Here is a 27,631-nt window from a genome sequence, read left to right as displayed (position 1 = left end):
GTACCTTTTTGACGTTTGATATATTTAGAGAAAATCTCTGAAAGAGCTGCTAGACAACCTTTTGGATTAAGGCCCAGCTCTTCATCGTTTTTTGTGCTTCCAGGGTCTCAGGCAGTGGACAAGATAAGCACACATGCTTACGCTCTTCATTGACAGTCCTTCAATACTTCCGTTGATTCAACTCCCGTCTCGACCCGGATGGCCTCGTTCAAATTCATTCGGATCCTTGTTTGCTTGAAATCCAGAGACATGCCAGAAGGACATTCACATACGGGGCCAACACCAACGTCCCTGGGTCCAAGTCATACTGATCTGATGTGTGGTTGACTGTTATCTTATCCGTGCCTTGACAAGCGGCGGCGCAAGGGCCTGTACCAGGATATCCTCCTTGATCGCAGTAGCCACAACTAACTTATCCAGTGTCAGCGTATCGTGCTTGTTGTACTGAAGGAGCATGGTCATCAGATGTGAGCCTGTCATAAGGATACACCTCCTATCCAAGTAACCGGTCGTGAGCTCAGCCTTGGGATAGTTCTAGAGCCAAGTCAGCTTGCGACCATTGTATCTCATTTGATAGTACCTCTAAGAACGTCCATACGTCTAGATGATTTTGGATAGAACGGTAAAGTCGGTATTGGGTAGGCGGAGAGGCCAACAATTGATTCTAAAAATCGTCATGTCAAAGTGAACGCTCGTGCCGCCCGTGGCCCGTTGCATATTCTTATTAAATTTATCCATGATGTCACTGCGGGAGAACCTTGCAGGGAATGCAGCGAGCGGAGCGAGGCGTGTCGCCCTGGGTTGATCTTCATATACATGAGGATAACAGTACTCTAGTAACAGGCAAAGCACCAGAGAGATGGACCTTGACTAACAAGTCAGGAAGGCACTCCGGATATAAGTTCACAAATTCCAGCCTCTCACTTGGTCAAGTAACAAGTTCTCAAGTCACAGTCCTAAAACACAAAGAACATCTGCAACGTCTTATTTCCCAATCATACCAGTCCAGTCGAACTTATCATATTTCTTCCTGAACTGCGCTCTCCGGTCCATGTTATACCGGAACTCGACCCTCCTGGGTCTCCGCCAGCGCCTAGGCTCCACATCCATCACATTGCCTATGATCTCGCCTGCAAAGTACCTGTCCACTTGTCAACTCCGTGTCTTCGTAGCAAGCAACAAACAACATGCCTCGGGAATTCACCTCCGCCCTTGTCACCTTCGTCCACGGGGCCGTCTTCCTCACCTGCGGCTGCGGACTCGCCCGTCCCTTCGATGACGTGTCCGTAGCCACGCTCACCTTTGTGGTCGAACTGAACCGTGAAATACGGGAGGTTGGGGACCATGGCACGCCTGAAACCACCGGGTCGCTTAGGAGAAGTCGATCAGTTTCTTGTGCTGCGACCACTCCGTTTCGGAGGCAAGAATCGATTCCTGAGCTTTGGGTCAGTCATATGTGTTAAAGATAGAGAAGAGCGTGACCTTGAAATACTGCGGAATGTCATCGTATTGCTCCCAAGGCAAAGGCACACATTCAATAAACGTGTGCTTCTGCCACTTGAGACTGATCACAGTTTCATAGAAAACAACCCCTTTCTCTTCCTCCGCAAACATTTGCATAATGCTTTTCATGAAGTTCTGTGCCAAGCATTAGTCAATATTCCCACACAAACTTCAAGCTACATACCCGAACTTCATCCCAAACATCGTCATCAGCTTCTAACATTGACAAGTGATGCTGAATGGGAACGATAAGACAATGACCTTCTAGTAGCTCCTCGGTAAGCGTGCAAGAAAGGTAAGCACGGGTACCCATTGCGATCACCGGAGCTTTTGGGGGTGAATCGTCTTCTCCATAACAGAAGGGACAAGTTGCTAACACTTTCTGTGTGCGCTTGTAGTCTGATACGTGCATGAGCGGGACATGACACGGCATGCGGATGAGGCACTTCACCATGTACAGCAAATTGTCGCTTCATCGCGTCAGAGCGCATCTTTTGCCGTCCGAGGCGCTCAGCATTATCGTCCATATACTCGAGGTCGTTCTTGTACATTCACCTGTCAGATTTCGCTACCGATATTAACAAGTCCGCGACACTCACTTCAAACTTGCCGTCGCCCATAATAGCTTTGGCGAACTGAGCATCCAAGTTCTTCTGGTCCGTCATACCAGCTTCGAAACGTTCTTGTCGCAACATCTCTCTCAGAGTAATCGTGTCGTCATCGGCATTGTACCGCACGATTTCTCCTGTCTTAGGGTCACGGGTTTCGAACTGCATAGGAACTGTCAATGGCTATTTGCAGTTGGGAATTAATGCAGTACTTTCTCCTTTTTCTTCCGGTTTCCTGGCGGTAGGGTTGCATCGTTTTCGCCACGCCCAACGTCGTAAAGTTTTCCACGAGCGTCAAGTGTTGGAAGCACCTCAACTTTCGTCCTAACAACCGGTTCCCCAGGCTCGCCATTCGCCCTATGTAATTCGTCTTCGTACTCTCGTTCCAACTGTTCGGCATTTGGCGCATTCATAAGCTTCGCACGGAGCACCTTTGCCTGTAATTTATTTAATGATGAGGGTGACATGGGTCGACTCGTAGACACTGCAGCTACAGAGGGTGCCATCACCGTTGGGATCGGAGTATGCGACTGTTGGAACGGTGACGCAGCTTGAGACGGGAGACGGAGGGAGTCGAACTGCCGACTAGCAGGCGGGTTTTGCGGAGCAGGTGATGGTGTGGCAGGCGTATTGCCATTTGTAGAGCCAGGTCGGCGGAACGACGAACTTCTGCTCGATGCACCACTAGCCCCTACGTCAGTGAAGATAAAGCGTTGCTCTCCTTTCACGTCGCGCGCCTTTCCCTTGTCCTTTTGACCACCACCTCTCCTGTGCACTGCGTCGTCCCTCACGTTCGTCAAGGATACGACGCTCTTCCTTGGCCTCTTCAAATGCCTGCACTGTACCGAAGCGTTCTAACGCTACTTCCTCAACGGGGCGATTTTCCTCTTCCGCAGCTTCGTACACTCGGCGCAGGCGCATCATACGCCAGCTGGACCCAGGTCCACCTGGAGTAATAGATTTCGGAGGCGGGGGTGCAGATGCAACGATTTGGTCACCCGGACGGCCAGCTCGGAGCTCGGGGTTTAGTTCTCGTGAGCTAATCTTTGGCTAAACTCGGCCGTGAGCGAACGGAAGTTGCAAGGAATTGAAAAACCAACTTCATCTACATTCGGTTTCTCTGGTTTGTTGCGTTTCTTTTCTGTACCCAAAGACGAGAAGAAGTCAACAGCACCTCCAAAAGTTCGTCCACTTCCTGAGGGCTCGCCGTAGCCGTCAGTTAGAGAATCATCCGTGATGGGGAATTGTTGAGCGGGAGGCCTGGAAGGTTCGGCGCTGCTCGAAATCGGTTCAAGCATCCAGTCGTCACGTTTCAATTTGCTCTCTGTTACCAAGGCCGGCGGCAGGGATGGGTCCGATTCAGAGGCCTGAGCCCGAGACGTCAATTTCAAGCTCTCTGCCGTTGGAATATCCGTAGCAAGAACCTGTGTTTGTGCGTCGTGAAAATTGAAAAGATATCCTCCACTATTGTTCGTACCCGCTCTCCGTCGAGGTCAATGTTTTTCTCCACCCACATATCGTCACTTGGATCGTCGTCGGTGATGTGAAGAGCATCGCGTTCGCTGTGTTTGCGTCTTTTGCCTTGTTCATGGCTCGACTTGTGTTTTTTCTTCTTTCCTCCGCTGTCTTTGTCGCGGCTTCGTTTGTGCTTCGAGGAACGCTTGTCGCTGTCCTCGCCCATGGTCAATGAACACACTGAAATTGGGACCAAAACCGCCTCGAAACTAATGGCGACAATCCACCATAACGGGCAGTTTTCCGTCAAATTTCTTAGCTTATTTATTTAGCGCAGAAGCCCCTGTTCACGATGCGTGACGTAGCTGCACTCCCTTCATCCACACCGTTACCCAAACAATACGTGCTCAAATCATACTAGTGGCTTTCTGGGAGGGCTTACCGGGCCGAATGACGCACACCTAATCCAAATCCGAAATACAGCATTACGGGAAAGCAACCTCTAAATAACGATACATGGTACGCGCCGGCGCAAGATAGTAATCAGGCGATCTTGGATATCTCAACATCGACTCGGTCGCGGGGAATACCGGAAGCTTGACCAGCGTAAGATAGCTTTGCATAAAATCCTTTGTGCACGAAGGATGGGTTTATGACTATAGAGTTATCCACCGCCTGGAACCACCGGAGATAAATCTTAGAAAGAGGTAGGAATACGTCAACACTCACTTTCGAGAACTGCTTCAAGCGACTGGGAAGAACGAGGACGTCAGGTGCACATTCGTCTTCAGTCCCCAACTTCAGTCCTTCAGAATGGGTGACGTCAAGATTGACTTCATGTGACATTTCCAGTGGAACCGGGAAGATCGGATAAAAACTAAGAAGACACATGGAGTGAGTACCGTATGTACATTGCACACAGCGCCTCACCTTCGTTGCTGAAGCAAGTTCCGTGCTAGATTCGTCATCGCGTCGCTAGCGGGCGCAAGATCCGATACTGAAGGGTCAACTTCCTGCAACCGCTTAAAGTATTCTTCCTTCCGGAGGTGGAAAAGCACGTCCACGCTCGTCACCCCAAACGATACGCCGTTCAAAGAGAAACGGCATGGGTTGGGAAGGCAGTGTATTCGCTAGAGCAGTAGGGCCTTGTTACTTTTGTGATTTCGCTGGGAGGCCCTCGGAAGGAACCTACTGAGTCTGTGCCAAACAATTTAAGTTCACACTGGGGGAATACGACATGGTCGCTGATGAGGTCGCGGACACTCGGCACGAGCAGGACCATGCTTCCAGGTGACTGCAGGAGAAAATCTCGTAGGGTTTCCTGGAAATGGCGCTCGAATATTTCGCTTGGGGTTTTACCTATATCGCCTGCCATAATTTGGGGGTGCTCCGCGTCAACGAATGGTCCAATCTATGGAGCCGTCGTCAATAACGCAAATATATGGGATTATAGTTAGACGTGCAAGTAGAACGACTGCGGGTTTCGTTGATTTCAAGTTTTGAAATAGCTGTGACCAGGGTTTGTAATGTAGGTCCGAATCCGCTGTGAATGGTCCGCAGGCGATGTACATGGAGAAACTGGCACCGGGATCACTTAGAGGAGGGGACGGAGTTTGAAACAGGGGAAGCTGAATGAGATGGATTAATGAACTGTAGATCAGTGGAAGGTCGACTACTTACAGCTAGAATTTCATCAACGGAAAAGAACCCACCCCCTCCATTTCTTCCGCGAAGCGCGACAATCGCACCAGGAAAGAAACTCAGACCAGTCGTTCCCTTTATGCTTCCGCGGAGTTTTGTTTCAGAAGTAAGCCGGATTGGTACTCGAACACCAGACCCCATCATCCGCGATGACTCGAGAACAAGAGAAGATTCATTGATTTTGATTCCGGAACTGGCGGCTTCGGCATCGAGAACTATACGGCCAACAACAGTAACGGCTTCCTGCTCGAAAATCAGCGCCTCGTCGGAGTTCATAAAGGGAAGTATAGACCGTCGTTGCACAGAAAGGATCGCCAAGTTCGTCTATGCGATAGTGTCGCTGAACGAGTTCTGCAAAACAGTCGATTCGGTCGTCCAGGACTACGACAAATGAGACAAGCGCATAGCAGTGTCGATAAAATCAGATACATACCCTCACTCCTTTCCAACACCTGCTCGTACATGTATCGGTCTGATCATACGTGCATAAACGCTCGAGGTTGATTGCGATCGCGCTGAGCACTCGACTCACAATATCTACTCTTGCGGGACAGCTCGTCCATTCTTGGACCTCGAAAAATAACTTGGCTAGAGTTAGCATGATGTCAGTGCATTCCACCCCGGCAACACTAAGCCTCAATAGGCCGACCTGAGCGTCGTCGTCTCATCAAGTTTCGTTGGGGCAATAGTAGCGTTTTTCAATAAACCGCGAAATCCTCCTCTTCCCTTAATACCGAAGTTGCGAGATACTGCTCCTTGTCTGCTTGCGAAGGCTTTTGCCTGTTCAGAGTGAAGATGCGCTCTGAGCTCAGAGACAGAATCTGGCGTGAAAATCCGAAAAGAGCGCTGGTTTTTGTAGTTGACTGCCTCCCACTTGTATAACAAGTCTTCGGCAGACAAGTTGAACGTCCTGCACAGGCTCATACCTAGCGTGACCCATCATTGGCGCGGTCGTGTCCCTAAGTTTGTGGATGGACTCACAATCCTTGAGAAGCGAATCATCACCAGCCACGGTGTCCCCAAAGTGCTTCGCTATGTCACTGCAGAGGTCTTCCGTCGACATCCTCGTAGATCGTCAGTAGACTTGGTCCGAGTCGGTGCGATCGCGACGCGTCGCAGTCACCACACACACATGTCACGTGCGCATTGCATGAAATCCACTATATCGATACATATTGCATACAACTCAAAACAGTATTACAAGCAAGTGTAGACCGCTATAGAGACGGCGGAAAGCAGTCGTTACATCGAAATCCGGACCAGATGGAGGTGCATACGATCGAGCTGAGAAAACGGCGCACAGCACACAGTACAGCAGCGGAAAGGCCAATGTTTTCAGACTGCGCAGGGGCCCGAGCGAGGTCCAAGGCTAAATTGATTTCTCCTTGTCCTTTGACTGTTCTGTTTCGTTTTCATCGTCTTTGGATTCGGACTCGGACTGTGCCAAGGAACTCTCTCGTACTGAGCTCGTGCTATTTGTTGGTGATATGGACAAACTCCCTTGATGGGTAGGAGGCGATGATGCGTGGGGAATGCTGAAAGCACAATAAGAGTGGTCAACAATTATGCGATCAAATGGAAGTACGTATGCGTACTTTTCTGGGCTTGGGATGGCAGTTCCCACTGTATTTTGAGCGACCTTGCCAGCTTTGGACAGTGCATAGTCTCCAGAATCAAAGTATTTACGATGATCCTGAAGATATCGGCCCATTTCAGTAAGTACACTCCAACGGCAACAATGTCGGGGACGAATCCACCTTCTGCATCTTCGTGAGGACATTCTTATGTGAGGGTAGTTTGCCATAAAGACGGAAGAGCTTCTGCTCCTCCTCGGTGAGTGTCTAAATGGAGGGATGCAGGTTAGCGAGTGTTGCAGATATGACGGGATGTTGTCGCCGAAACTGGACGACAATGCACGTACACTGAGGTCGATCTTGTTGCGCTTAGCTGGCAGCATTGCGATGGGACTTTGTCGCGGGAGATCTAGCGAGGAGGAGCTAGCAAGCGAGCTTGAGCTTGTTGTTGTCGATGGCAAGACACGGTGACCAGCAATCCTAGTCTTTGCAGGGGACTTCCTTTTGGCCTCTTCCGTTTGTGGGCGTTATGAAATATACCAACTCGTCGGAGTGTCGGACTCCCAATATTGTCGTCTGGTGTTTCGGAACTCGGAACTCGGCATAGGCATTTGCAAATTCAACTGGAACTCGAATTACTGTAATTAATTACAGCACCCACAGATCGGCTACAAAACTGGCCGCTGCATCCTCGTCACACAGCGGTGCAGTCTCGATAGCATCCCACCACTCGTCCTCCAAGATCCGAAAAGTATCGTCGTCGTTCGTGGGGCTGGCGTTGACCAGCAAGTCAGTGTTTGAATCCTCTGCAGCAGGTTCAGCCACATCGTCAGGGTCAAAGAGCACGAAGTCGAAGTCGCTGGAAAGGGGCACATCTACGAAGGGCCTTGGAGTGTTCCCAATTTCAACGTCATCCAAAGAGAAGTTGTCATCCAAAATCAGGTTCACATCTGGTTGACCATGTGTGAGAGGAATTGAGTCAACCTCCAGCAATTCTTCGAAAGGAAACTCTTCCCCTGGGTGATGACGTGTAACGGTGTCCAGGTCCATACACACAGCATCAAGATAATCGAAACAGGAAGGTCCCAAAGTTTGTCGAAAGTGAGGCGTGGTAATAGAGCCACTGTGATTTCGCTCGTTCGGTAAATCGAGGGCCAAACCGATATGAGGGTTGCTCAGCGGTGTTGCGGAATCACTGTCAGGTGCGGAACCATGTGCCAGACACGTGTCCTCACACATATGTTCCGTGAAAGCATGATTATCACCTTCAGGAAACTGTTCTTCCATAGTTCCCCGTCCATCGGGGGCGTGTTCTGTCATATGACCATGTTGTTGGGAGGGACGAGCCGTGGCAGCGGTCGCATCAGCGATCTCGGCGTCAGGCCACGATAACGGCACATCAGTTGCGCCTTCGAGGGTCGCGTTATCTTGTGAGTCTATTAGATTGTGATCGTCCCCCTTTAGTAAGGTCCCAATGTCCGTGGCGAGCTACACATGTGCAGTTTTACGCAAACATCGATAGGGAAATCCCGATAGCAACAAAACGAACCTCACCTTTGGACGGCGTTGAGGAACGCCGATGCGAAATAACTGCTCAAGAACTTGACACAGGACGTCCTCGTCTGATAATTGTACAGCGGATGGATGATCGTCTTGTTCCTCTTCCGCCCCGTCTACCGCCGGTTCTGCAAGATGGGAATTTATGGCTGCTACTGAGGCCTGAAAGGTGGTGTCGAGCGTATGGCGAGCGACCTGCAGGGATCAGTTCTGGTTCCAGTAAATGGTGAATAGCGTCACCTTCATGAGCCATTGATACTTGGAACGAAATGCAGCATTCTGCGAATGCTCTAAAATCTCGATAACAGAGCGGCTGATTGGTGAAAAGTATTCCGCTTCAAGATCCAGCGCCTACGGAGTACGTTCAACTGGCACGAAACGAGGGAATATGCATCTCGCACACCTTGCACCACGGGCCAAATACAAGCGGGTAGCGGCTGCGTGCATATAAGCACGCATACACGGGGGCCTGATCGGCTCGACGCACCCTACAAGATGATGAACCAGAAATTGTTCCGTGACCCGCCCGAGGAGGGCCTCTGCGGGAAGGTACATAGTGGTGGAAAATGGGCTATCGCATACGGCCAGAAAATGACCGTCCCACTCCCCAGTATCTTTTCTGACTGTCTTCCATGCAAAAGATAGTTCCAGCGAAGTCAGTACGATGTGGGGGCGCAACGTGTGCGATAGTGAACGTGAGGGTGTCAGTGTCACTACAAAAGAGGCGTAACGTATTATTATCTTTTGGAAGTCACAAACGCGCACTTTTCGTTCGACCGTCTTCGCGATCGATGTAAGGTGATGAGATGTTGTTAAGTCCAACTTGTTCCGTGTTCTACGTGTTGGGGTCAGTAAATGGTCCGGCTTACATGTCAAGGTTGCGTGCCGCTTTCAGTTGTTTTCGTACATGCGATAAAAGTCCCGATCGCATTATTTCAGACGCACTGGCTTCCCGGTTGTCGAGAGAGCCAGTCAGAACGACGACAATGTCGGAGAACCAGACGACGTCCAATTCCTTGGGAGGCCGCCGTTGCATTTTTCGGACAACCTTTGACGGCGAGCCATGGGTGAGAATGTGGGTGATTTTGAGGTTGAGCACATGATTTTCTGAGACAGAACGAATTGTTGACGCATAGGAGAACGACGGCATCGACGTCGACGACAGAGGGGAGAGACTAAAATGGACATAGCTAAGTGTCGTGTATATAAATAAATACCTTTTTTGTTGCAAGTTCACAGCCTCATCCATAGCCACTTTCGATAGTGACCCCGTTGTCGACTCGTACAACGAGCAGAGTAGATCCCCATCGCGAGGGGGGATCGGACAGTAGTTCTTGGACTGAGATGGTACAGAACACGCCACAGTCATGGACCGATATATGATGTCTGATGCACCCGCGTAGCCCGACGAACTCGACCAGAAAATACAAGATGTCCACAAGCGCATCGAGACGGAACGCAAGGTCCTTGATGCTTCAAGGCTCCTCCGCCAGGCTACAACGAACCAAGATGTTCTGCGCCGCAACGATGCTAAAATCAAGGAGGCAGAACGTTCTCTGTCTTATTTTGAAGACACCCTCCGCGAGCTACAAGCCCGCAGGAAAGCCCAGTCGATGCGGGAAGATCTCTCCCGATCAGGAACTGTCCAGTCGTCTTCCATGGCTTCCTCAGCAAGTTCAAAGAGTGTTCGCTCGTCTGATAGGGATCGTTCTCTCCCACAAATCCCATCCGACCGCGACGCCCTGGCCCGCCGCAGCCACTCCCCAGCTTCCTCTATGACATATATCGCTGGAAGTGGAGAAAGTGATGGTGCCTCCTCCGCCAAGCAGTATTCAAATCTCGATCTCATAAAGGCTGATACCCCCCATACAACTGCTAAAATATCCCGGATGCTTCACCAATTGGAGTTCAAGCTCCAAGTTGAGATGCAATATAAACAGGGAATCGAGAAAATGGTCAAGTTATACCAGGCTGATGGCGATAAGAAGTCCCGTGCAGACGCCGACAGCAAGCGAGTCGAGAGCGAAAGGAAAATCCAGCTCTTGATGTCAGCTCTCAAGCGATACAAGACTTTACACATCCTTGACGATGTCGAGGAAGAAGAGCAGGGTACAGTAGTGTTTTGTGAAGTCCCAATTCGCAGGTTAACGTCTTTACCCAGGAGTGGATGGAAGCCGAAAAGACAACATTCGGGCGAAACCGCTGTCTGGAAAGCTGTATATCACAGTTAAAGCTGCCCGCGAACTTGATCACGCTCCAATCGTGTCGTCGAGCCGTTTGCGGCCGTCTTCCAAGCAGGTCAACGAAACATACGTTTCCATGAAGGTAGAGGGTACCCAACGCGCTCTTTCGCATCCCTCGCGCACGGACCGTTGGAATGAAGATTTTGAAATTGCAGCAGATAAAGCGAATGAGGTTGAAATAGCTATTTACGACAAACAGTTGTCCGAACCGCATCCTTTCCCTATCGGTTTTCTTTGGATCAGGATTGGTGACCTTGTGGAAGCTCTCCGACGTCAAAAGGTCATGATGGACAGTGGTCAAGGTGGCTGGGTCACCGCAGGTGCGATGGACGGTGATTCTCCCGGCGGGAGAGCACACCCTTCAGCAACGGGAACGTTCGGAGACACCAATGCGCCTCTTAGTCTCGGTCCATCCGCGGGCACGTCTAATCCAGGTGGCTGCGTCAGTCAAAGTGAAGGTATCGACGGTTGGTTTGCTGTTGAACCTGCTGGTGCGCTTTACCTCCATCTGAATTTCGGTGAGTGCTTCGAGATCTTGGGAAAGTTGTTAACACTAAACGTTGCGAAGTCAAGGAAAATGTGAGGAAGCGACCACTTGATGGGCTTGGTGGATTAGGTCGTCAAGGAGCGGTCAGGAAACGCAAAGGAGAGGTCCATGAAATGAATGGACACAAGTTCGTTCAACGGCAATTCTACCAAATTATGATCTGCGCCTTTTGTGGTGAATTTCTCCTGAACGCGTTGGGATACCAGTGCGAGGACTGTCGATATACATGTCACAAGAAATGCTACGACAAAGTCATCACGAAGTGTATCGCCAAGTCCAATACGGGTGTAAGTGTTGGTAGCCTGTGTTGGTGCTCGCAATTAATCTATTTGGAAACTTTCAGGAGGGAGATGAAGAGAAAATTAACCACCGCATCCCCCATCGCTTCGAGCCACTCACCAACATGGGTGCCAATTGGTGCTGCCACTGCGGTTACATGCTTCCCCTGGGGCGGAAGAACGCTCGTCGATGTTCAGAATGCGATATTACTTGTCACGCCAATTGTGCTCATCTCGTACCGGACTTCTGTGGCATGTCGATGGAAACAGCTAATCAACTTCTACGTGATTGGCGGGACATAAACCGTGCCCGGGGAGGCAAGGCTGCTGCTGCCGCCCGAACTACAGCCCAGACGTCGACACCGCAAGCCCGCCCGTCATCGCTCCCCTCCGCAGATGTTTCCCTTAGTCAAGGAGTGGACAGACTGCAGCTGACCGGGAGTGTCGATATCGGTTCCCCTGGAGCAGATCCGTTTGCCCGCCGACCTCCTACACAGGATGGAGTTGACGTGCGACATTATCAGACATCTAGTATTCCTCCGCGACCACCCCCTGGGGCAAGAATCCCGGTCCCGCCTGCTTATCCAAACGAACAGATGCTACCTCCTGCAGCCTACGAGCAGGATAGCTACAGCATTTCTCAACAGGTGAGACGGAATGATTATCGCTCTTCCGACGAAACCGTTCATCGGCGGACAGAAACAGGCGTACTCTCAACAACAGTATACATCACCAAGGAGCCAGCATGCTGAACTCTCGCCTGCCCAGCGAGCCCCACTCCGCAAGCGCAAAGTTGGCTTGGATGATTTCAACTTTCTTGCCGTGCTCGGAAAGGGCAACTTCGGGAAAGTCATGCTAGCGGAAGAGAAGAAAACCAACGCATTATATGCGATCAAGGTGCTTAAGAAGGAGTTCATTATCGATAATGATGAGGTCGAGAGGTACGTCCATTCCTTCTTTATGTACTTGTATGCTGAAAAGATGCTAGTACTCGCTCGGAGAAACGCGTCTTTCTTGCGGCTGCTCGTGAGCGCCACCCCTTCCTACTCGGTCTTCACTCTTGTTTCCAGACGGAGACACGAATCTATTTCGTGATGGAGTATGTTAGTGGTGGTGATTTGATGCTGCACATTCAACGCAAGCAGTTTTCCCTGCGTCAAGCCAAATTCTACGCGTCTGAAGTTCTCCTTGCTCTGGAATACTTCCATGCCAATGGAATCATTTATCGGTTCGTAATTCATGTCAGATAGACATTCACACTCACGCCCGGGTTTGGCAGCGATCTCAAACTCGACAACATCCTACTGACTCTTGACGGACACGTCAAAGTTGCAGACTACGGACTGTGCAAGGAGGAGATGTGGTATGGTATGACCACAAGTACCTTCTGTGGTACTCCAGAATTTATGGCGCCCGAGGTTGGCTCGCTTGTGTCATGGAGATTCGCTTTATGACACGCAATTTTAGATCCTGCTCGAACAACGCTATGGGCGTGCCGTGGACTGGTGGGCCTTCGGCGTGTTGACATACGAAATGCTACTCGGCCAATCGCCATTCCGTGGTGACGATGAAGATGAAATTTTCGATGCCATTCTAGAAGATGAACCTTTATACCCGATTACTATGCCGAGGGATGCGGTCTCCATTTTACAAAAGGTTTGTGTCCTTCTTCGATCATTCCCTTGCGAAGACTAAGTAAATTGCAGTTGTTAACTAGAGACCCCACACGCCGGCTGGGCGCTGGTAAGGAGGACGCAGAGGAGGTCAAGAGACATCCCTTCTTCAAAGACGTAAGCTTTGACGACATCCTCCACAAACGCATTCCGCCTCCGTATTTCCCTACAATTGTAAGGCCACGTTGACAAATTGGCGGAGCAACTACTGATGCTTGCTTCGTCAGAACGGCGTCGCCGACACTAGTAACTTCGACGAAGAGTTTACTCGGGAGCAACCAACTTTGACTCCTGTACACGGGCAGTTAACCACGAGGGACCAAGCAGAGTTCGCCGGATTCTCCTGGGTAAGTGTTGAATGCGTCAAGCGTCTTCGCCAATTCTTAGAGAATTTCTTTCAGGTGGCATCGTGGGCGGATATTTAAATGGACCTTGTACCTTCGTCTCCTCATCCATCTTGCTCAGTCACGATGATACATAACACAAACCCTGTTTTACTGCGTGTACTTGGATAGTCCGTTCCGAAATGCGATGACGATGTAGTAGTTCACTGTCTTGACTCTAGTTGTACATGCTATATACGATCATTGTCGTTGTCCAGTGTTGTTGGATACAACATGTGTACCAGTGCCTGGTACGGTTCGAGGGTCTCCTGAAGGCTCGTTCTGAACACGCATAAGTTCGTGGAAGTTCTGCCACAGAACAGCAATCGTCTCATATTCTCTCGTCATACCCAACACCTCTTCGAGCTTGCGGTTCAGGACGTTGCTCGAGGACAACAATTCTTCAAAGCCCTATATTATGGTCACGCTGACTCGTCACATCAGATACGATCGTCAACGTACCGCTGTGACTTCAGTAGCGAGCCGGTCGCGCTCTCGTTCAAAAAACGAAGGCTCTCTTTGAGACATGTATCTGAGGCGGAAACCTTTCACCGATGGTATCTCTTCGTACCAGTTTGATGTCAGATTGGATTTGCTTATGTAAGCGACTGGTGGTGGAAGCGGTCCTCCGTATAATAGCTGTACAACATGAACCGAAAGCGAAGGAAACAAATAATACAGGCAATAGTTGCATAGCACCGGCTCTAACCAAGCGCTGCTCATAAAAACCCACTCTCCTGCAGCAAGCGTGCCATCCTCTCATCCTCCCTCTCTCGGGGCTCCCGCTCAAGACTAAGATTCCAAAACATGTCGCCAACGTCAACCTGGTCATTGAATTTATTAAGCGATTCCTCCAGGTACCCCTGAACCGAGGCAAGCGGATGAAAGTGGTGGGGTATAGTTTGCCAACGTTGGATATCTTGTATGACTTCTGAAGCCTTCTGGCGCTTACGGAAATTGACCAAATTTGCTGGTAAAGTGTCCTTGGCACCATCTTGGATGAAAGTCAAAGTAGTGAGGAAGACACCTATACACCCGTTGGTCTGCGTGATCCAAAGACTACGCCAAAATACACCTTACCAATGAAGGGTACGCAAGGAGGAGCTACTTTTGCTAGCGTCGACCTATAATTATTGAAGTTCTTTCCAGAGTCGATGGTCATTTCGCAGTTATTTAGTTGTGTCAGGTGGCGCGAGTTAACTTGCTCCCACGACCGTTTCAGTCGACGGATGGGCGGTGAGTTGAGACCAGATACGATGGCGACCATGCTGGAATAATTGTGAAGGTTTCGGCAACGCTGAATGCAAGGTATAGTCAGCTTCGGCGAGGCGGAAACTGCTTAGTTACTCACATCGGCAACAAGGATAAATTGCTTTATAACTGTGGCCCGTTTCCTTGAATCTTCGTGGCTGAGGACAGTATCTGCGACCCAATTGGCAATCTAATTGTTATAGATGAGCAGTCATTCGTCAGTCACAATATCGATGGTAAGTACACACTCTGTTGCTAGTTTGGATGACTCGGGCGATATTGTCGTGATGTTCAGTCTTCTGTTCTCGAGCCCTTTGAAGACATTCCATAGGCCGAATTTTCTGATAAAGGTGGCTTTCCATTATTGTCAATTGCCGCGCGAGCTCCAGGGGTTCAATGTCAGGTAGTTTAAGTTTCTTGTTCGTTTTCGGCATGATTGATGTTGGGGGTGACACCAGGTTTGGAGTTATCGTCTTCTTTAGCCCGCCGGTTCGCTAAGCGCGTAGTTAAGATCCACCTTCACACGTGAGCGGAAATGACTTACAGCACGCTCAATCAAAGTTAGAAGGTGGGTCGCCATAGTCTTTTGTGAAGTCTCGTCTAAACGCAGCAGAAACTCCTTCATGCGATCGAGAATATACATGTCTTCCTTTTCAAGGAAGTCATCATCTGTAATCATTGTTTTGATGGTATTTAATACCCTACGATGCCAGCAGTGAGGATTGCATGCGTGTAAACTAGATTGAAACCTACCGCGTCTGGATGATGTGTTGTTTAAGTCTTCGCCACTGTTCCAACTCTGAGGGTGACAAGCCCTCAGGAGGCTTTATATAAAAGCGCTTCACTAGTAGATCGAAGAGTTCGCCCAAAGTCGTGAAAGACTTATAAGTCATGAGAAAAGTTTTAATGAAATTCGTGTCTATGATAGCCATGGTCAGTTCCCGTCAGAAACCATAAATACTTCATCTTACCTCCAGTTTCGTGAGTTGTAAGGCGCTCCACTAGCGCAGGGACCGTTCCAGCCCTAACGGCGCCACCCACGTCGATGATTATCTCTTCCTTCGTATAGTCGGGCTGCAAATACCACGGTTTGGTAGTTGTTAAATGCTCCGGGGCATCGTCTCCAAGGATCTTTCTGATCTTCTGCGCATTGGACGTTGCCCTGGCCATCGGAGCTGCACAAGTTTAGGATGGGATTCGAAGGGGGGACGAAACACTTACAACTATCCTCTAGCAATAACGTAGAATCGTTCATTGACGGTGCGTCTCGGTGCGTCTCCGACGGAACCAACGTGTGGGCGGACACGGAAGGGTCATAGATACTTCGCGAATCACGGAGAGTCCGATCGGTGAGGGTAATTGTCGTGTCGGATAACTGAGATTGGCTGCGGAACGTCGGAACACGATCATTGTGCACCCTCCCAACAGCGCCGCCAAGCGCAATTTCGATGTCAACTAGGTCTTCGCTCTCTGGGTCTGCAGGGTTGAGGATAGACATGGGACGAACGTCGAAGTGGCTGTCCATGAAGCTAAGACGCGACATCCGCCATTCAATCGCGCCCTGATAATCTCCTTGAGCTATTTCGGCCTGTGTATGCCCAAGCTCTAGAAGAGCATCGAGGGTCTGCAAGAGAAACTGCAAGTTTGACTTCAGCCAAGTCGCGATGGAGTCCAACATTTCGTAGTGAGCATCCTTGTCTTGCCAGTAACTCCTTCCCGTTGAGCTCCTTACACTTTGTATGAGCAATAGCAAAGTTGACGCATCATCATACAACCACTGAGCAACGGCTTCCAAAGTGCGGGTCAGTATCCGAGCGCTTTCAACCGTTTGGCCATACGAAACACCATGCTCAGCGTCAGCAGTTTGGATGTAGAAGCCGTCGATGTCTACATGTCTTGCAACATGGATATTTCCGACAAATAATAGTAGGGTCGCAAGTCCGCTTACGACTTCTTTGCCTGCAGCCCATACTGCATATTCTGTAAACACACGTTGGCATGTCAGCGGCTGTAAATCATCAGATAGAAGGGACTCACGCGAACCGCTACCCTTATTCTTCAAAGCACTGTGGAGGGTGCCGAACTTGGCTTGTACCGAAGCCATGTGTGTCTTGAATTCAGCAAAAATGTCAACACCCAGTATTCGTTCGGGTATTTCCTCGGTATCATCCATCGGAACCCAACCAAACCCTTTCCAGGTACCCGCGCAACCGGCACCGACCAATCCCAGGCCAAGATAGAGGGTGGAGAAGAACCCTTGAATGCGCTTGGTTCCTGTACCTTCACGCTGGTGCTCACTGTAATATCGTTGTACCTCTGCAACGAATGTGACAATAGCCCGGTCGAGTTCCTCTGCATCGTTTTGGATGCGAGTGGCAACGTCGTGAGCGGCTGGCCCTGAATCATACTCCATTGCCCGGGCGGATAAGACAAGTTTGGATAAAGTGGCCGTCACTTTGCGTTGTGCGGGCTTAAGAAGGGCCTGAGAAGCGGTAGCTTCACTTCGGTCCCGAGGATCTGGGGGGATAACATGGTTTGGTATGTGTCCAGGGATTGAGGTGGAGATGTACAGGAGGTTGCGAACAGCAGCAACGACATTCATAATCAGACCGTCGAGTGCTTGGCTATGTTCCGGCTGGCGAGGCACCCCGCTGAAGGATTGGTTCTTTCGCAGGACAGAGGCAACCGCGTCACGTGCGACGTGACACAGATCAGAAACCAGATCTGGCGAGGGTGGCGCAAGGGTCTCTTGTAGAGACTGAGCTATCCTCTCTGCCGCAGTGAGTTCTATAGCCTGAGCGCGCCCAGCGGTCGCATCCTGGGATCGATCCCTTTCACTGCTCCGAGAATACCCGCTTGTGGAAAGTCCGTCCTCTTGATCCGGAGAGTAGAGACCGGAGTCATCTGAGTCGCTGACATGGTCGGAAATATGTTGGTATGGATCCCGTCTACCCCGCGATTGCGATGTTGCGGAGTCTGAGCGCATACGACTGGTCGCCTTAGTTTCATTGAAGGCCGGAGTTGTCGAAGAACCGGTCAGTGCACGGGTGCGACCCTTGGTGACTGGCGCATCGCCGTCCGGCAGCGACCAGCTCACCTCTCCAGTACGCTTGTTCAAAAAATAATAAGCTATGCCATCGTCAGCAAGCTTTCTGACCCAGGGTTCGGGCGTCCCAGTCCGCTTAGGAACACCGAAGCCAGCGAGGCTACTCTCTGTCAGTGCAGTGAAACCAAGACCAGCACCATTTCCTGTACGAGAACTGGGCTGAGAAACGGCCAAGGCTGCGAGATCCCCATCCGAAGTTTCATCCACCTCGAGAGGAAGATCACGCGAATGTTGACCAGTCTGGGTGTTAACGTAGTAAATCTGAAACGAATTGCGGGTAGTACGGTTGATAATCATTCAAGTACTGGCTACTTACCTGTCCATCGACTGTGACCTGAGGCATCCAGAAATCACTAGATGTCACACCCCCGTTAGACACGGTGTTCCCATGCTCAACGAATATACCCGGTATGTTTGCGGGCTCACCGCCCCAACTAGCATCCGATGCATATGCTTCCCCAGTGACGTTCATCCCCATAACGTTCGGTTGTACTTCTTGTTGGTCCTCAACTGCGGACAACGCTAGTTCGGCCTCCTCGTCTGAAATTATCGTAACGTAATTTGAAGGGAACCATCCCCTCTCATCTCCGAGTAAACCATCCCACCATCCGGATTCTAGTCGAGTCAAAACCTCGATAATGTCGTTCTTGCGGAAGGAAAGGGAAGAGGAGTCTTGAGTCTGGTAGTCGTACAAGGCTCGGCAGAAGAACGTTGTGATCGTCGACTCTTCGGGTACCTGCGCAGCCTGGAGGTCATCCCCGGTAGTAGCGCCGCCGTGGTATGCACCGAGGTTGCCATATGCAACCCCAACAACAGCCATTATAGACCCTTTATAATGCCAAGAGGTATCGGGTAGGTGACAGAGCGCGCAGGACGGCGGAATTGGCTGACGGATAAGATGAGCGACCTGGCTCTGAGATCTCTGCAGCGGTTTAACTCAGACGTCCCAAGTACCGAAAACAGATTACGTAATCAATATGGAAGGATGGAGCGCTATCAGTAGCTTAGTCAGCTTATCCCACTACTATTAATAGCGTCTGAGTGCAACAACTAATTAATTCGAGGTTCTGTCTCTTTCTGAATATTGGCATCTAGAAAAAAAAACAAATGCCTGGAAGGAGAAGCACAAAGGCAGAAATATTTGTCGCGTTCTCAATCACTCATGTTTTTCAGCCTGTGATGAGGTACCTTTCACACTACCGCTTCAGTGTTCTCTGTTTCTCAGCAAACTGCACGAGTTTGCGATCGACAAACAATCCCTTCCTCTCCCGCACAGCATCCATATACTCTTTGGCCAAATTAGACCGGTCCGCCTTTTCACCAAGATCCTCCAACTCCTCCTCCGTTGTCGGCACCCAAAATGGGTCCTGATCGAGTAACTCGTACCTGGGGTATTTTCTCAGACCCCTTGCTTTGTTAAGTAATGGAATTCCCACTTACCCGCTGAAAATGAGCTGGGGACTCGCAGCGCCAGACGTACGCTTGCGGATATCTGCAACAATGTAATCACACAAATAGCAAGTCACCGGATGTAAACACCAACCATCTGCAAACCCGAAGCTCTCAACAACCGGTAACAGTGCGGAAACGGTGAAAAACGACGTCCCCTCCTTCATCTCCTCTCCAACTATTCGCCCACGGCGCTTCGCGATTACTCCGTAAACCTTCCCGAGGACATCCGCTAAGTAGGGATAACACGGAAATCAGCTGAACACGAGTCAGGGGCGAGAATGGCACATACTTGATGCCTGAATATCACAGGAATACATTGCCAACTTGAGCCTCGGAGACCAGTCTAACAACCCGTTTCGACACGCATCCCTTACCGCTGATATCACGGAACCGGTCACTTGAGTCAGCCTATTCTGGACTACTCGGTGGTGTCAGCGGGTCAGGTCACGAATCTCACTATCCCCTGAAACGTCTACGTACCGATTTCTTTCTGAACTGCCCGGGAATCGACTTCCACGTTCTCGACAAAATAAGCAAGGCCATCCATCGGTTCTGCACAAAGCGGCCCTTGAAACGTGGCCAGTTGAAATCCGGTCTCAATATGCCCACTAAAGTCATATTTCCCTTCGTGCCCGTCTTTTCCGTAAGAATTAACGGACCTCTCCCGTAGTAAGCGACGTCTCAACCTAATACCGCATCGTTCATCCTAATCCAGACTAAATAGGTGGGAACGACGTACGATGTAAGCACCACGTCTTTGCGTGCATCAATGAGTATACAGCCACCAGCACCGTGGGGACCGAACGCCCATATCCTCTCCGAGATACCCGACCATTCCCCCCCTGCTTCCATACACTTGTCTTCCAGAACATCCCAGAATTGCTCAGGTCGAACGGTTGGGGAATGAAGGATATCATCCTGCGTTCCAGTTCGCTCCGCCTCGCCAGGACTCACAGTCTCCCCCGAGGTATCTCCGTCGGCTGCACGGCGTTCCTGCAGAAGTGCCCTGAGCACTGCAAGATTCTGTAAGATATACTGATGTATTATGGTTGGTAAGGGAGCGGAGCGTATCGTAAAGGAGACCAAATTTTGGGTGCTTGCACCCTTCATTGTTCCCCGAGTGGCGTTTGGAGTTTTGGGGGGTAACATATCTATCACGGCGACATTCAGGGGTTGACATGAACTTGATCACGACTTAGCACATACCTGCAGCCTTCACGGCTGTTTCGCGGAAAGGCACAATGGGCTTGGAAGCCTGTATCTCTACCCGTGCAAAACGTTCATGCAAATCCTTTAGGCATCTCTGTACGAGCAGGTGTAATTAAAAGAATCTCTGCAAACTAAGACACGTACCTCCAAGTGCAGCTCTCCAGCCGTAAGAATAACATGCTCTCCGGTTTGTTGTTGAAACGTCTCCACGCAGGGATCTGCTTGCGCAAGAAGTGCAAGTGCGGCAACTAACTTGGGCATATCTGCCGGAACAACAGGTTCCAACGCAACGCGCACGATGGGTAAAGCCTGCAAAGAAGCGTGATTATCAATTCCCCTATCCGAGCTTCAGCGAACTGACCATCCGGCTGGCACCCCCCAGGTTAATGAGACAGGCTTGATTATGGTTCACGTCACTGTCCTGTGGAATTCCCGTACGAGCCGGGGCGCAGAGCGTGGCACTTCTCCAAACCTTGCCTGCGAGACCTCTAACAGCAAAGGTATGTCCCGCTTGTATAGTTTCCACTGGATGTAATTCCCTTCCCATCATAGTGTACAGGCCTTCAACCTCTGCGATAACCAAGTTATGAACATTGCTAGGATGTTCAGGGGGGAGGGAGGCATTGTACTTCGGCAAGACACAGTATACTTCTGTACCAGTTGTGATTGATCCAGAGTACAGGCGTGCAAACCCAAGTATAACCTCGTCGTCGGCTTTGTCCTCTATCTCTAGTGCCTCCATCGTTCCTTGGAGTTCCGGGATTGGAGCGTTGGTATCGCCTCCCGAAGACTGATCTCGTCTGATTTCCCTTCCCCTGCTACGCATTTCGTCTGCGGTCAATGGTCTGGTCTTATTCTCCGGCAACTCCTTGCGTGGCACCGCTATCATCTTGCTGACATATGCAACCACATTAGCATCGGGGTCTGAGTTAGACGTGAAAAGGTCTTGCTCCAACTTGTTCTTCGGTGCAATCCTTTGTTCATAATTATCTGGATACAACATTCTGGGAAGACGGAAGGCCTGTGCAGCCGGAGGGGAAGGAACAATGTCGATGACTGCCTGAATGACACAGGTGGACAGCGGAAGCCACTGGTTGCAGAGGAGGGAAACGAGCTGACGACTGTCTTTAGATTTAAGGTCACGAGGCGACACCTTGAGGTTGAGAGTGGATACGATCTTCGTGACTTTTTCCGGGTTCCTGTCGATGGCAAGTCGATCATGGCAAACACTACACAACGAACGAAGTTCACCAACGGGTTCAAAACTACCGCATCGTACACAGCCCAAATGTTTTCCAAGACGAACTGCACGAAAAGAGGTTTCAAAGCACGTCCCTTCAGGTGCTTGTAGCTGATAACTCGTTTAGTCTTAGAGTCCAAATAAAAGTCTCCCCACAAGACGCGTCGCAAATTAGCCTCCTTGAATCCAAGTTTAGCGGAATACAACTGTGCGAACTTGCCGACGCGAAAACCCCAACCATCTATCGCTGAGGCAAAAACGACATTTCCACGTTCTGGAGCAAAATATATATCTTCATCGTCTTTCTCTTTGAAAGTGTCAGCATCATTAGCTGCAGCCTCGCCTTCGTCAGCATACTGGTCCTTCTTGGCAGCCAATCGCTTTTCCCGCTCTTCTCTCCATCGCAGGTCATCTTCCATACGATCGCTAGCAAAAAATCCACCCATCACTGCATTTACTTGTTCTATGAGGCGTGAAAGGTGGTGGTATGCTTCCACAGGGGATAGCTTAAGCTCAACAATCAACCTGTCAAACTTGTTGATGACAAGGATTGGACGAAGGTTGTCTCGCCATGCCTGCTGGAGGACGGAAACAGTCTGCCATAATGTTAGATGATACTAGTACATGCAGCGGAGAGGGACTCGCCTGAGTACAGACGCCTTCTACTACGTCTACAAGAATCAACGCCCCGTCGCAAAGGCGGGACGCGGTAGAGACTTCGGTAGAAAAATCTACGTGTCCTGGTGTATCAATCATGTTTATGATATAAGTCTTTTGCGGATTTCCTAGTCATATCAGTCATGTAGATCGTTGGTACCCTTCTGAGGACACTTACCATCAGCATTACGCTCCATAACTTGAAACTTCAATGACACGGCACTGCTCTCCATCGTGATTCCTCGCTCGATCTCGTCCTCACGGCTGTCTAAGTATCGCAGTTTCCCCGCCATCCTAGGAGAGATTATATTGTTCGCGGCAAGTAGCACATCCATTAGTGTGGTCTTCCCATGATCGACATGGCCTAGCGCCGTGATGATCCGTATGTTTTCTGGATCGGGGGTTTCAGTACCGAGACGACTGGCCATTTCGGTAGATGCAGAAGACACTCTACAAGACTTTGAATCAGCAAGTATTTAAACGGTGCCGGTGCCGGTACACGGTAGCACCATGAAACACTTTATGACTCGAAAGCATCAATCAAATCTTTAAGCTGACGTAATGCACCTCGGCTACATTAGCACGCTCATGAGACTCGACCTCGCGGCTTCGTCCAACCCCTTCCCTATCAAAACCAGCTTTCCCGCAGACGGTAACCCATGCACATCCTGCTCACTGACCTCCGATATTTCATACATCGTTTGTACGCCCTGCAATATATACTCCTTTCCGGTTTCCATCACCAAGAGGCCCTTGCACCGTAAAATTTGAACCGGGTGATCGTTAGGGCTTGAGTCCTCTTTGGGTAATTCCTTGTCCCAGAGCACTCGTTGTATCCATTTTTCAAGTCTCGCAAGCTTTTCAAAGGAAAGTGGTGGGATGGTCATTTGAAGGCTAGATATTCCCCGCAATTCATAGTGTCTCGGCTGAGGCACCACCCCGTGCCCGAGATTAGCATTGGCCTTGGCGATTCCATCGCTGAGAGCAGCCGTCCGTATGTGATCTACCACGCGGTACGCGTTGATATTGATAATGCGAGAGATATTAATGTTGGCATGGGTCGTCCGATATACGGGTGCTGATGGATTGACCCTGTGTATCATATCCTCCGTCTCGAACAAGTCATTCTCTGAATGAACGAGATCGACCTTATTGAGAAGAATGACGTCGGAGCATGCAATCTGCCTTGGTGAGACACGTTAGCTAACAGATGATACAAGCCACGTCAAATTACCGCAAGCTCTCTCCAATGCCGTCAATCGAGTGATCTTCCTCCATTTGCTTTAATAACATGATCATTAACTTTATCCAGCGAGAAAGAAGATCAAATACCGTTCGACCAAAAACCGCGTCCACGACGCACACTACGCCGTCCAGGATGATTTCTTTACTCAGGCCAGCGGAATACTCCTCGTTTTGCCAGAATATAGACGCAATCGGACCTTTAAACATTCGTATGAGAGCTGCAAGAAAGTGAACAAGAACTCTCGCCAACCCGGATCAGCTAATCCCGTAGTTTCAAGTACGATGTAGTCGAACGCTCCTTTGCGTTGCATTAACTTTTCGATCGCAGCGATACCGGCATCCTTGATGCTGCAGCAAAGACATCCGTTGGCGAGCTCGAGTACCTCCTCTGACTGAACTGCCGGGTCATCCGGCGAGGTTACATTGATGGCCTTCGCTGCGTACCGCCTAATAAACTTATTGTGTCATTTTAAGGATCAAGGACGACTGACCTTCGATGCTCTGCTCCTCCTATAGATTAGTTTGCGGGCGTGCAAGGTATCGTCACTTACAGCAGAGTCACCAAATTCATTTATGATGACCGCTATGCGGTACCCGTGCTTCTCTGTTAAAATCCGTCTACAATGGGAGAGTCAGCCATCCGTAACATCAGATGCGCGGGACTCACTTGAGCAAGGTGGACTTGCCGGCGCCGAGAAATCCACTGATGATGGTGCAAGGAATACGCCGCGGTTCCTGCGGTGTTTCAGAGGACGACGTAGCTGGTACTTCACCGGAATCTATGAGAGTGCTATTATCAAAGTCAAGAAAAGTTTCATGGAGTACCCGTCAACCGCACGGTATATCATCATCGCTTTCCATCTCATTCATCGAATTGTAGATGCGGTTTGCTCGTAAATAGATTCATTAGACTTCATGTCGCATTGTTTGTTAGCTTATTTATCCCACTAGCACTCCTATAGCGCTTCCTGAGCCTTTTCCTTCTTCTCTTACTTGGACTAATGGACATGCTCAACCTGTCGGACGAATATATTAGAAATCTCGTTCAAGGTCCCGGAGACGTGGAGTGGAGGTAAAGAATATTCACATGGCCTGATCGCTGCTCAATTCTTCCTGTGTACTTCATTGTATTAGATACGAGATGAGGAGGGAGTGTCAAGAGATTCTTCCTGGTCTTTTACTTGGCCCATTCCAAGCTTCGAAGTCGTTGGGCACGCTTCAAAACCTTGGTGTCACTCACATGTGAGTACGATAGTCGCCACTTTCCATGGGTCAATTACCCCTCTCCTTTGTCACGTCTCACGTTAGTTGCAAGAACGATCTCATTGACGCGGTATCCACAGAGTCTGCATACGTGACCAGAAAGAAGCGTTTTCTGTAAAGCCTCGCTTTCCGGACCACTTTCACTACTTAGTGCTTGATGTAGAGGATAACGAGGAGCAGAACGTCATTCGACTGTTCCCAGAGTGAGGATGCAAGCGGTTGGTCATCTCCACTTAGGTCTCATTTCTGGTCGTGTCAGAGCGGACCAGTTTATTCAGCAAGCTATATCCCAAGGAGGCAAAGTCTTAGTGCACTGTAATGGTGAGTTGCAGCGCCTATGCACCGGAAGCTCATTTCTTTCCATACCTCCCGTTAGGTGGTATATCCCTGTCGCCTGCGTTCGTCGTCATGTTCGTCATGCGGCACTGTCAGCTGTCCTGGGAGGACGCGTTGCATTTAGTCCAGAACCGGCGGTATTGCATCTCTCCCAATGGAGGGTTCTTAACTCAGATCAAGGTAGACGACGTTGGAGGTTGGTTCGCTGCATATGCTAACCCATGGAATTACAAAGGAATACGAGTCAATTTACAGGGCCAAAGCAGCGGTCGCTCGCTTCCCATTGAATCCAACCCAGAGAAGCGTCTCGCGGAGAAAGAGGGGAAATGACGAAGATGATGACGACCTTAGGTAAGTTGAACTAGGATCACGGGGACCTTGATGTTTCCACCACTGTATTAACCTACATTCCCTACAGGATCGACGGCCGCAAACGCGTTTTCGTGGACGATGACGACGCGCTTATGGCGACGGATTCGTAGCGTGGTAGACTCATTCGTTTGTGACTGCCATCCCTATGTTCGTCGACGCAACCCGCTTTATTATATTGCAGCCATGGTTCCTCTACACTACATATTAATTCCATTGCTCAATGACACACCTGTAGGTCTATGTTTGGGAATTTACCTAGTTCTCCACATGGTCTCAGGAGGAAGGGATATGAGCGTCTCGGGTAATCGGTGGAACCTAAACGCTCGGCAGGCAGACTTTCGAAGGCTTATGGTTCGAAACTACCCAGCAGTTCTCCGTTCAACATCCGGCGCCCAAAGTGTGAACGTAGTTTCACCGTCGCTGAGTAAGTATGATCAGGAGACAGGGTGGTGAGATGAAGAAAGATGCAATACACGGTCGACACCATACTAGACCTACATGTACAACAACACAACACAAGTACTTGGCAATAAGGCATAGATAAAAGTCATATGAAGAACAAACATAGGGACGCAGTATCGAAAATGCTAGCGAAGATATCCATATTTGCAAAATGCCCAGGGATCGCTGATGAAGCGAACATTCTAGTCGACAGCAGATAGCTTGAGTGAGCCGAAAGCAGCAAGATAGCGATAAAACAAAAAGCGGTGCAAGGTGGTGTAATCATAGCGAAGCGTGTGTACAGCAGCTATGCAAGTACACGCTGTCTTGGCACTCCGAGGCCCTTTGGTGTCAATGAAAGATTTTCCTTCTCATCCGCACTTGTGGAGGCCGAGCTCACGCTAGGTCGCCGAATAGGGGTTTTCGCTTGTGGGACAGTACCTGATACGGAGGCACGGCGCAGCCCTCCAGCGTTACTTGGGGTGCCAGGAACCGGAGTACGCGTGCTGGTGGATTTTCCCAGAGCTGATTGGGCTCTGGTGGGGGCAGATGGAGTAGCGGATATAGAGGACCGCGGCGTTTTGGCACCATGTGGAGCTGGGGTCCCTGAGGGTTTGCTCGCTGTATTAGTGCCAGCATTCGTGCGAATGCTTTTGTTTAAGGCAGTGAGACTGGCTCGCGGCGCTCCAGAGGGCGTTCCGGCCAACTTTCGCTCAGAACCGTCCTTGGATACATCCGAAAGGGCTGAGGGTGGTCGTGGTGCCACTGTGGGGGTAGAAAATGCGGACGACTCGCGTCGACTTGAAACTTTCGGGGTTGGGGCAGGTGTAGTCCCGCCTGTACCACGTACCCCGAGACGACGCTTCACCTAGATCGAAATTGTGAGCTGAGAACGGTGCTATGTAAACACAAACCTACCAGCTCAAGCTCCTGCTGCTTTGAATCGAGCGCAATGTTGAGCCCGCCGATGTCGTCTTTATCTTGCTGGTGTTGCTTGGTTAATTGCAGAATCTTCACTTCCTTGTCTGCGCTTTCTTGCTGCAATTGATGGACTTGGCTGCGCAGACGCGCGACTTCATCCGTCAGTGAATTGACACGCTCCTTCGAGCTGCCGAGCATTATGTCAGATTTAGCCTTTTCTTTGAGGGCGTCCTCAAATTGTTCTTGCGCCTGTTTCTCGCGGGCAAGCGCGTCGTCCACCTCGCGTTTCTGGTTGTCACTGATGCGAGCTTGTTCACGTTGCAGTGAGGATAGCTGCTCCCGCAGCTCCTCAGCCTCGTTTGCACTCTGTAACACCTTTTCAGACAGTGAGGTGATTTGTGTGTCGCGCATCTTAGTGTTTTCCTCCAAGCGCGTGATATTCTCCTTCGTGAACTGCAGTTCATCACCTAAGTGTGAGATACGATCCTCCTGTTCTTGCAGAGCTTGTGTGAGACTATCAGCGTGTTCGCGCTCTTGGTTCAGCTGTTCGTTGAGCTGCGAACAGGTACATATCACAAATATGTTCCCCAAGGTAGCAGTACACAGAACGTACCTC

General features: G+C 50.1%; 11 protein-coding genes across 11 annotated transcripts; 2 read left to right on the top strand and 9 right to left on the bottom strand.

Annotated features, from left to right (window-relative positions):
• Nucleotides 1-916: 916 nt before the first annotated feature.
• On the bottom strand, nt 917-3,814 carry F5J12DRAFT_802224 (CwfJ C-terminus 1-domain-containing protein-like protein). The gene is made up of 10 exons (XM_051744405.1): nt 3,589-3,814; nt 3,212-3,535; nt 2,888-3,161; nt 2,324-2,832; nt 2,103-2,273; nt 1,955-2,045; nt 1,688-1,902; nt 1,483-1,638; nt 1,192-1,370; nt 917-1,141 (listed from the first exon to the last, which is right to left on the bottom strand). Exons 1-10 carry the CDS (start codon nt 3,790-3,792, stop codon nt 985-987), a joined length of 2,280 nt encoding a protein of 759 aa, XP_051604280.1. The 5' UTR covers nt 3,793-3,814; the 3' UTR covers nt 917-984.
• Nucleotides 3,815-3,906: 92 nt separating this feature from the next.
• On the bottom strand, nt 3,907-6,401 carry F5J12DRAFT_802215 (DNA polymerase alpha, subunit B). The gene is made up of 11 exons (XM_051744404.1): nt 6,249-6,401; nt 5,917-6,193; nt 5,800-5,855; nt 5,701-5,739; nt 5,560-5,648; nt 5,247-5,510; nt 5,030-5,194; nt 4,759-4,977; nt 4,497-4,696; nt 4,296-4,443; nt 3,907-4,241 (listed from the first exon to the last, which is right to left on the bottom strand). The coding sequence occupies exons 1-11, from the start codon at nt 6,328-6,330 to the stop codon at nt 4,110-4,112; spliced, it is 1,671 nt and encodes a 556-aa protein (XP_051604279.1). The 5' UTR covers nt 6,331-6,401; the 3' UTR covers nt 3,907-4,109.
• F5J12DRAFT_802212 (Endosulfine-domain-containing protein) lies at nt 6,402-7,377 on the bottom strand. Its single transcript, XM_051744403.1, has 4 exons — nt 7,189-7,377; nt 7,025-7,108; nt 6,863-6,960; nt 6,402-6,802 (listed from the first exon to the last, which is right to left on the bottom strand). Exons 1-4 carry the CDS (start codon nt 7,222-7,224, stop codon nt 6,637-6,639), a joined length of 384 nt encoding a protein of 127 aa, XP_051604278.1. The 5' UTR covers nt 7,225-7,377; the 3' UTR covers nt 6,402-6,636.
• Nucleotides 7,378-7,438: 61 nt separating this feature from the next.
• Nucleotides 7,439-9,267, bottom strand: F5J12DRAFT_303832 (uncharacterized protein). Its single transcript, XM_051738821.1, has 6 exons — nt 9,164-9,267; nt 8,886-9,111; nt 8,802-8,835; nt 8,639-8,749; nt 8,396-8,593; nt 7,439-8,329 (listed from the first exon to the last, which is right to left on the bottom strand). Coding segments are annotated over exons 1-6 (1,410 nt in total). The 5' UTR covers nt 9,165-9,267; the 3' UTR covers nt 7,439-7,489.
• A 311-nt stretch (nt 9,268-9,578) lies between these two features.
• F5J12DRAFT_888505 (uncharacterized protein) lies at nt 9,579-13,564 on the top strand (the record flags this gene model as incomplete). The annotated part of the gene is made up of 13 exons (XM_051747256.1): nt 9,579-9,599; nt 9,650-9,745; nt 9,802-10,507; nt 10,560-11,159; nt 11,210-11,475; nt 11,532-12,113; nt 12,166-12,407; nt 12,455-12,694; nt 12,746-12,884; nt 12,934-13,122; nt 13,173-13,313; nt 13,367-13,486; nt 13,541-13,564. 13 exons carry the CDS (start codon nt 9,579-9,581, stop codon nt 13,562-13,564), a joined length of 3,366 nt encoding a protein of 1,121 aa, XP_051604276.1.
• Nucleotides 13,565-13,723: 159 nt separating this feature from the next.
• On the bottom strand, nt 13,724-14,050 carry F5J12DRAFT_713222 (uncharacterized protein; the record flags this gene model as incomplete). Its single annotated transcript, XM_051740820.1, has 2 exons — nt 13,724-13,933; nt 13,985-14,050. 2 exons carry the CDS (start codon nt 14,048-14,050, stop codon nt 13,724-13,726), a joined length of 276 nt encoding a protein of 91 aa, XP_051604275.1.
• An 85-nt stretch (nt 14,051-14,135) lies between these two features.
• Nucleotides 14,136-18,867, bottom strand: F5J12DRAFT_802181 (ras guanine nucleotide exchange factor domain-containing protein). Its single transcript, XM_051744402.1, has 10 exons — nt 18,196-18,867; nt 16,811-18,140; nt 15,995-16,753; nt 15,745-15,948; nt 15,527-15,692; nt 15,318-15,474; nt 15,022-15,267; nt 14,874-14,963; nt 14,603-14,819; nt 14,136-14,549 (listed from the first exon to the last, which is right to left on the bottom strand). Exons 1-10 carry the CDS (start codon nt 18,697-18,699, stop codon nt 14,242-14,244), a joined length of 3,981 nt encoding a protein of 1,326 aa, XP_051604274.1. The 5' UTR covers nt 18,700-18,867; the 3' UTR covers nt 14,136-14,241.
• Nucleotides 18,868-22,941, bottom strand: F5J12DRAFT_802176 (P-loop containing nucleoside triphosphate hydrolase protein). The gene is made up of 12 exons (XM_051744401.1): nt 22,616-22,941; nt 22,426-22,565; nt 21,796-22,376; nt 20,902-21,739; nt 20,685-20,849; nt 20,538-20,634; nt 20,071-20,482; nt 19,812-20,017; nt 19,621-19,749; nt 19,423-19,560; nt 19,320-19,371; nt 18,868-19,265 (listed from the first exon to the last, which is right to left on the bottom strand). The coding sequence occupies exons 1-12, from the start codon at nt 22,863-22,865 to the stop codon at nt 19,076-19,078; spliced, it is 3,198 nt and encodes a 1,065-aa protein (XP_051604273.1). The 5' UTR covers nt 22,866-22,941; the 3' UTR covers nt 18,868-19,075.
• Nucleotides 22,942-24,598, bottom strand: F5J12DRAFT_802164 (CobW domain-containing protein). The gene is made up of 8 exons (XM_051744400.1): nt 24,521-24,598; nt 24,350-24,472; nt 24,234-24,300; nt 24,174-24,183; nt 23,933-24,118; nt 23,770-23,879; nt 23,672-23,718; nt 22,942-23,622 (listed from the first exon to the last, which is right to left on the bottom strand). The coding sequence occupies exons 1-8, from the start codon at nt 24,550-24,552 to the stop codon at nt 23,010-23,012; spliced, it is 1,188 nt and encodes a 395-aa protein (XP_051604272.1). The 5' UTR covers nt 24,553-24,598; the 3' UTR covers nt 22,942-23,009.
• A 91-nt stretch (nt 24,599-24,689) lies between these two features.
• Nucleotides 24,690-25,763, top strand: F5J12DRAFT_903121 (phosphotyrosine protein; the record flags this gene model as incomplete). Its single annotated transcript, XM_051748368.1, has 7 exons — nt 24,690-24,754; nt 24,817-24,924; nt 25,026-25,148; nt 25,205-25,266; nt 25,322-25,461; nt 25,517-25,632; nt 25,700-25,763. The coding sequence occupies 7 exons, from the start codon at nt 24,690-24,692 to the stop codon at nt 25,761-25,763; spliced, it is 678 nt and encodes a 225-aa protein (XP_051604271.1).
• A 638-nt stretch (nt 25,764-26,401) lies between these two features.
• F5J12DRAFT_713277 (uncharacterized protein) lies at nt 26,402-27,426 on the bottom strand (the record flags this gene model as incomplete). The annotated part of the gene is made up of 2 exons (XM_051740825.1): nt 26,402-26,962; nt 27,013-27,426. 2 exons carry the CDS (start codon nt 27,424-27,426, stop codon nt 26,402-26,404), a joined length of 975 nt encoding a protein of 324 aa, XP_051604270.1.
• Between the last annotated feature and the right edge of the window lie 205 nt (nt 27,427-27,631).

Source organism: Pisolithus orientalis (assembly GCF_024613125.1).
Source record: "Pisolithus orientalis strain OTSU chromosome Unknown F5J12scaffold_3, whole genome shotgun sequence".
NCBI classification, from domain to species: domain Eukaryota; kingdom Fungi; phylum Basidiomycota; class Agaricomycetes; order Boletales; family Pisolithaceae; genus Pisolithus; species Pisolithus orientalis.
Note: the sequence above shows the minus strand (reverse complement) of the source record. Positions and strands in the feature narration are given on the sequence as shown.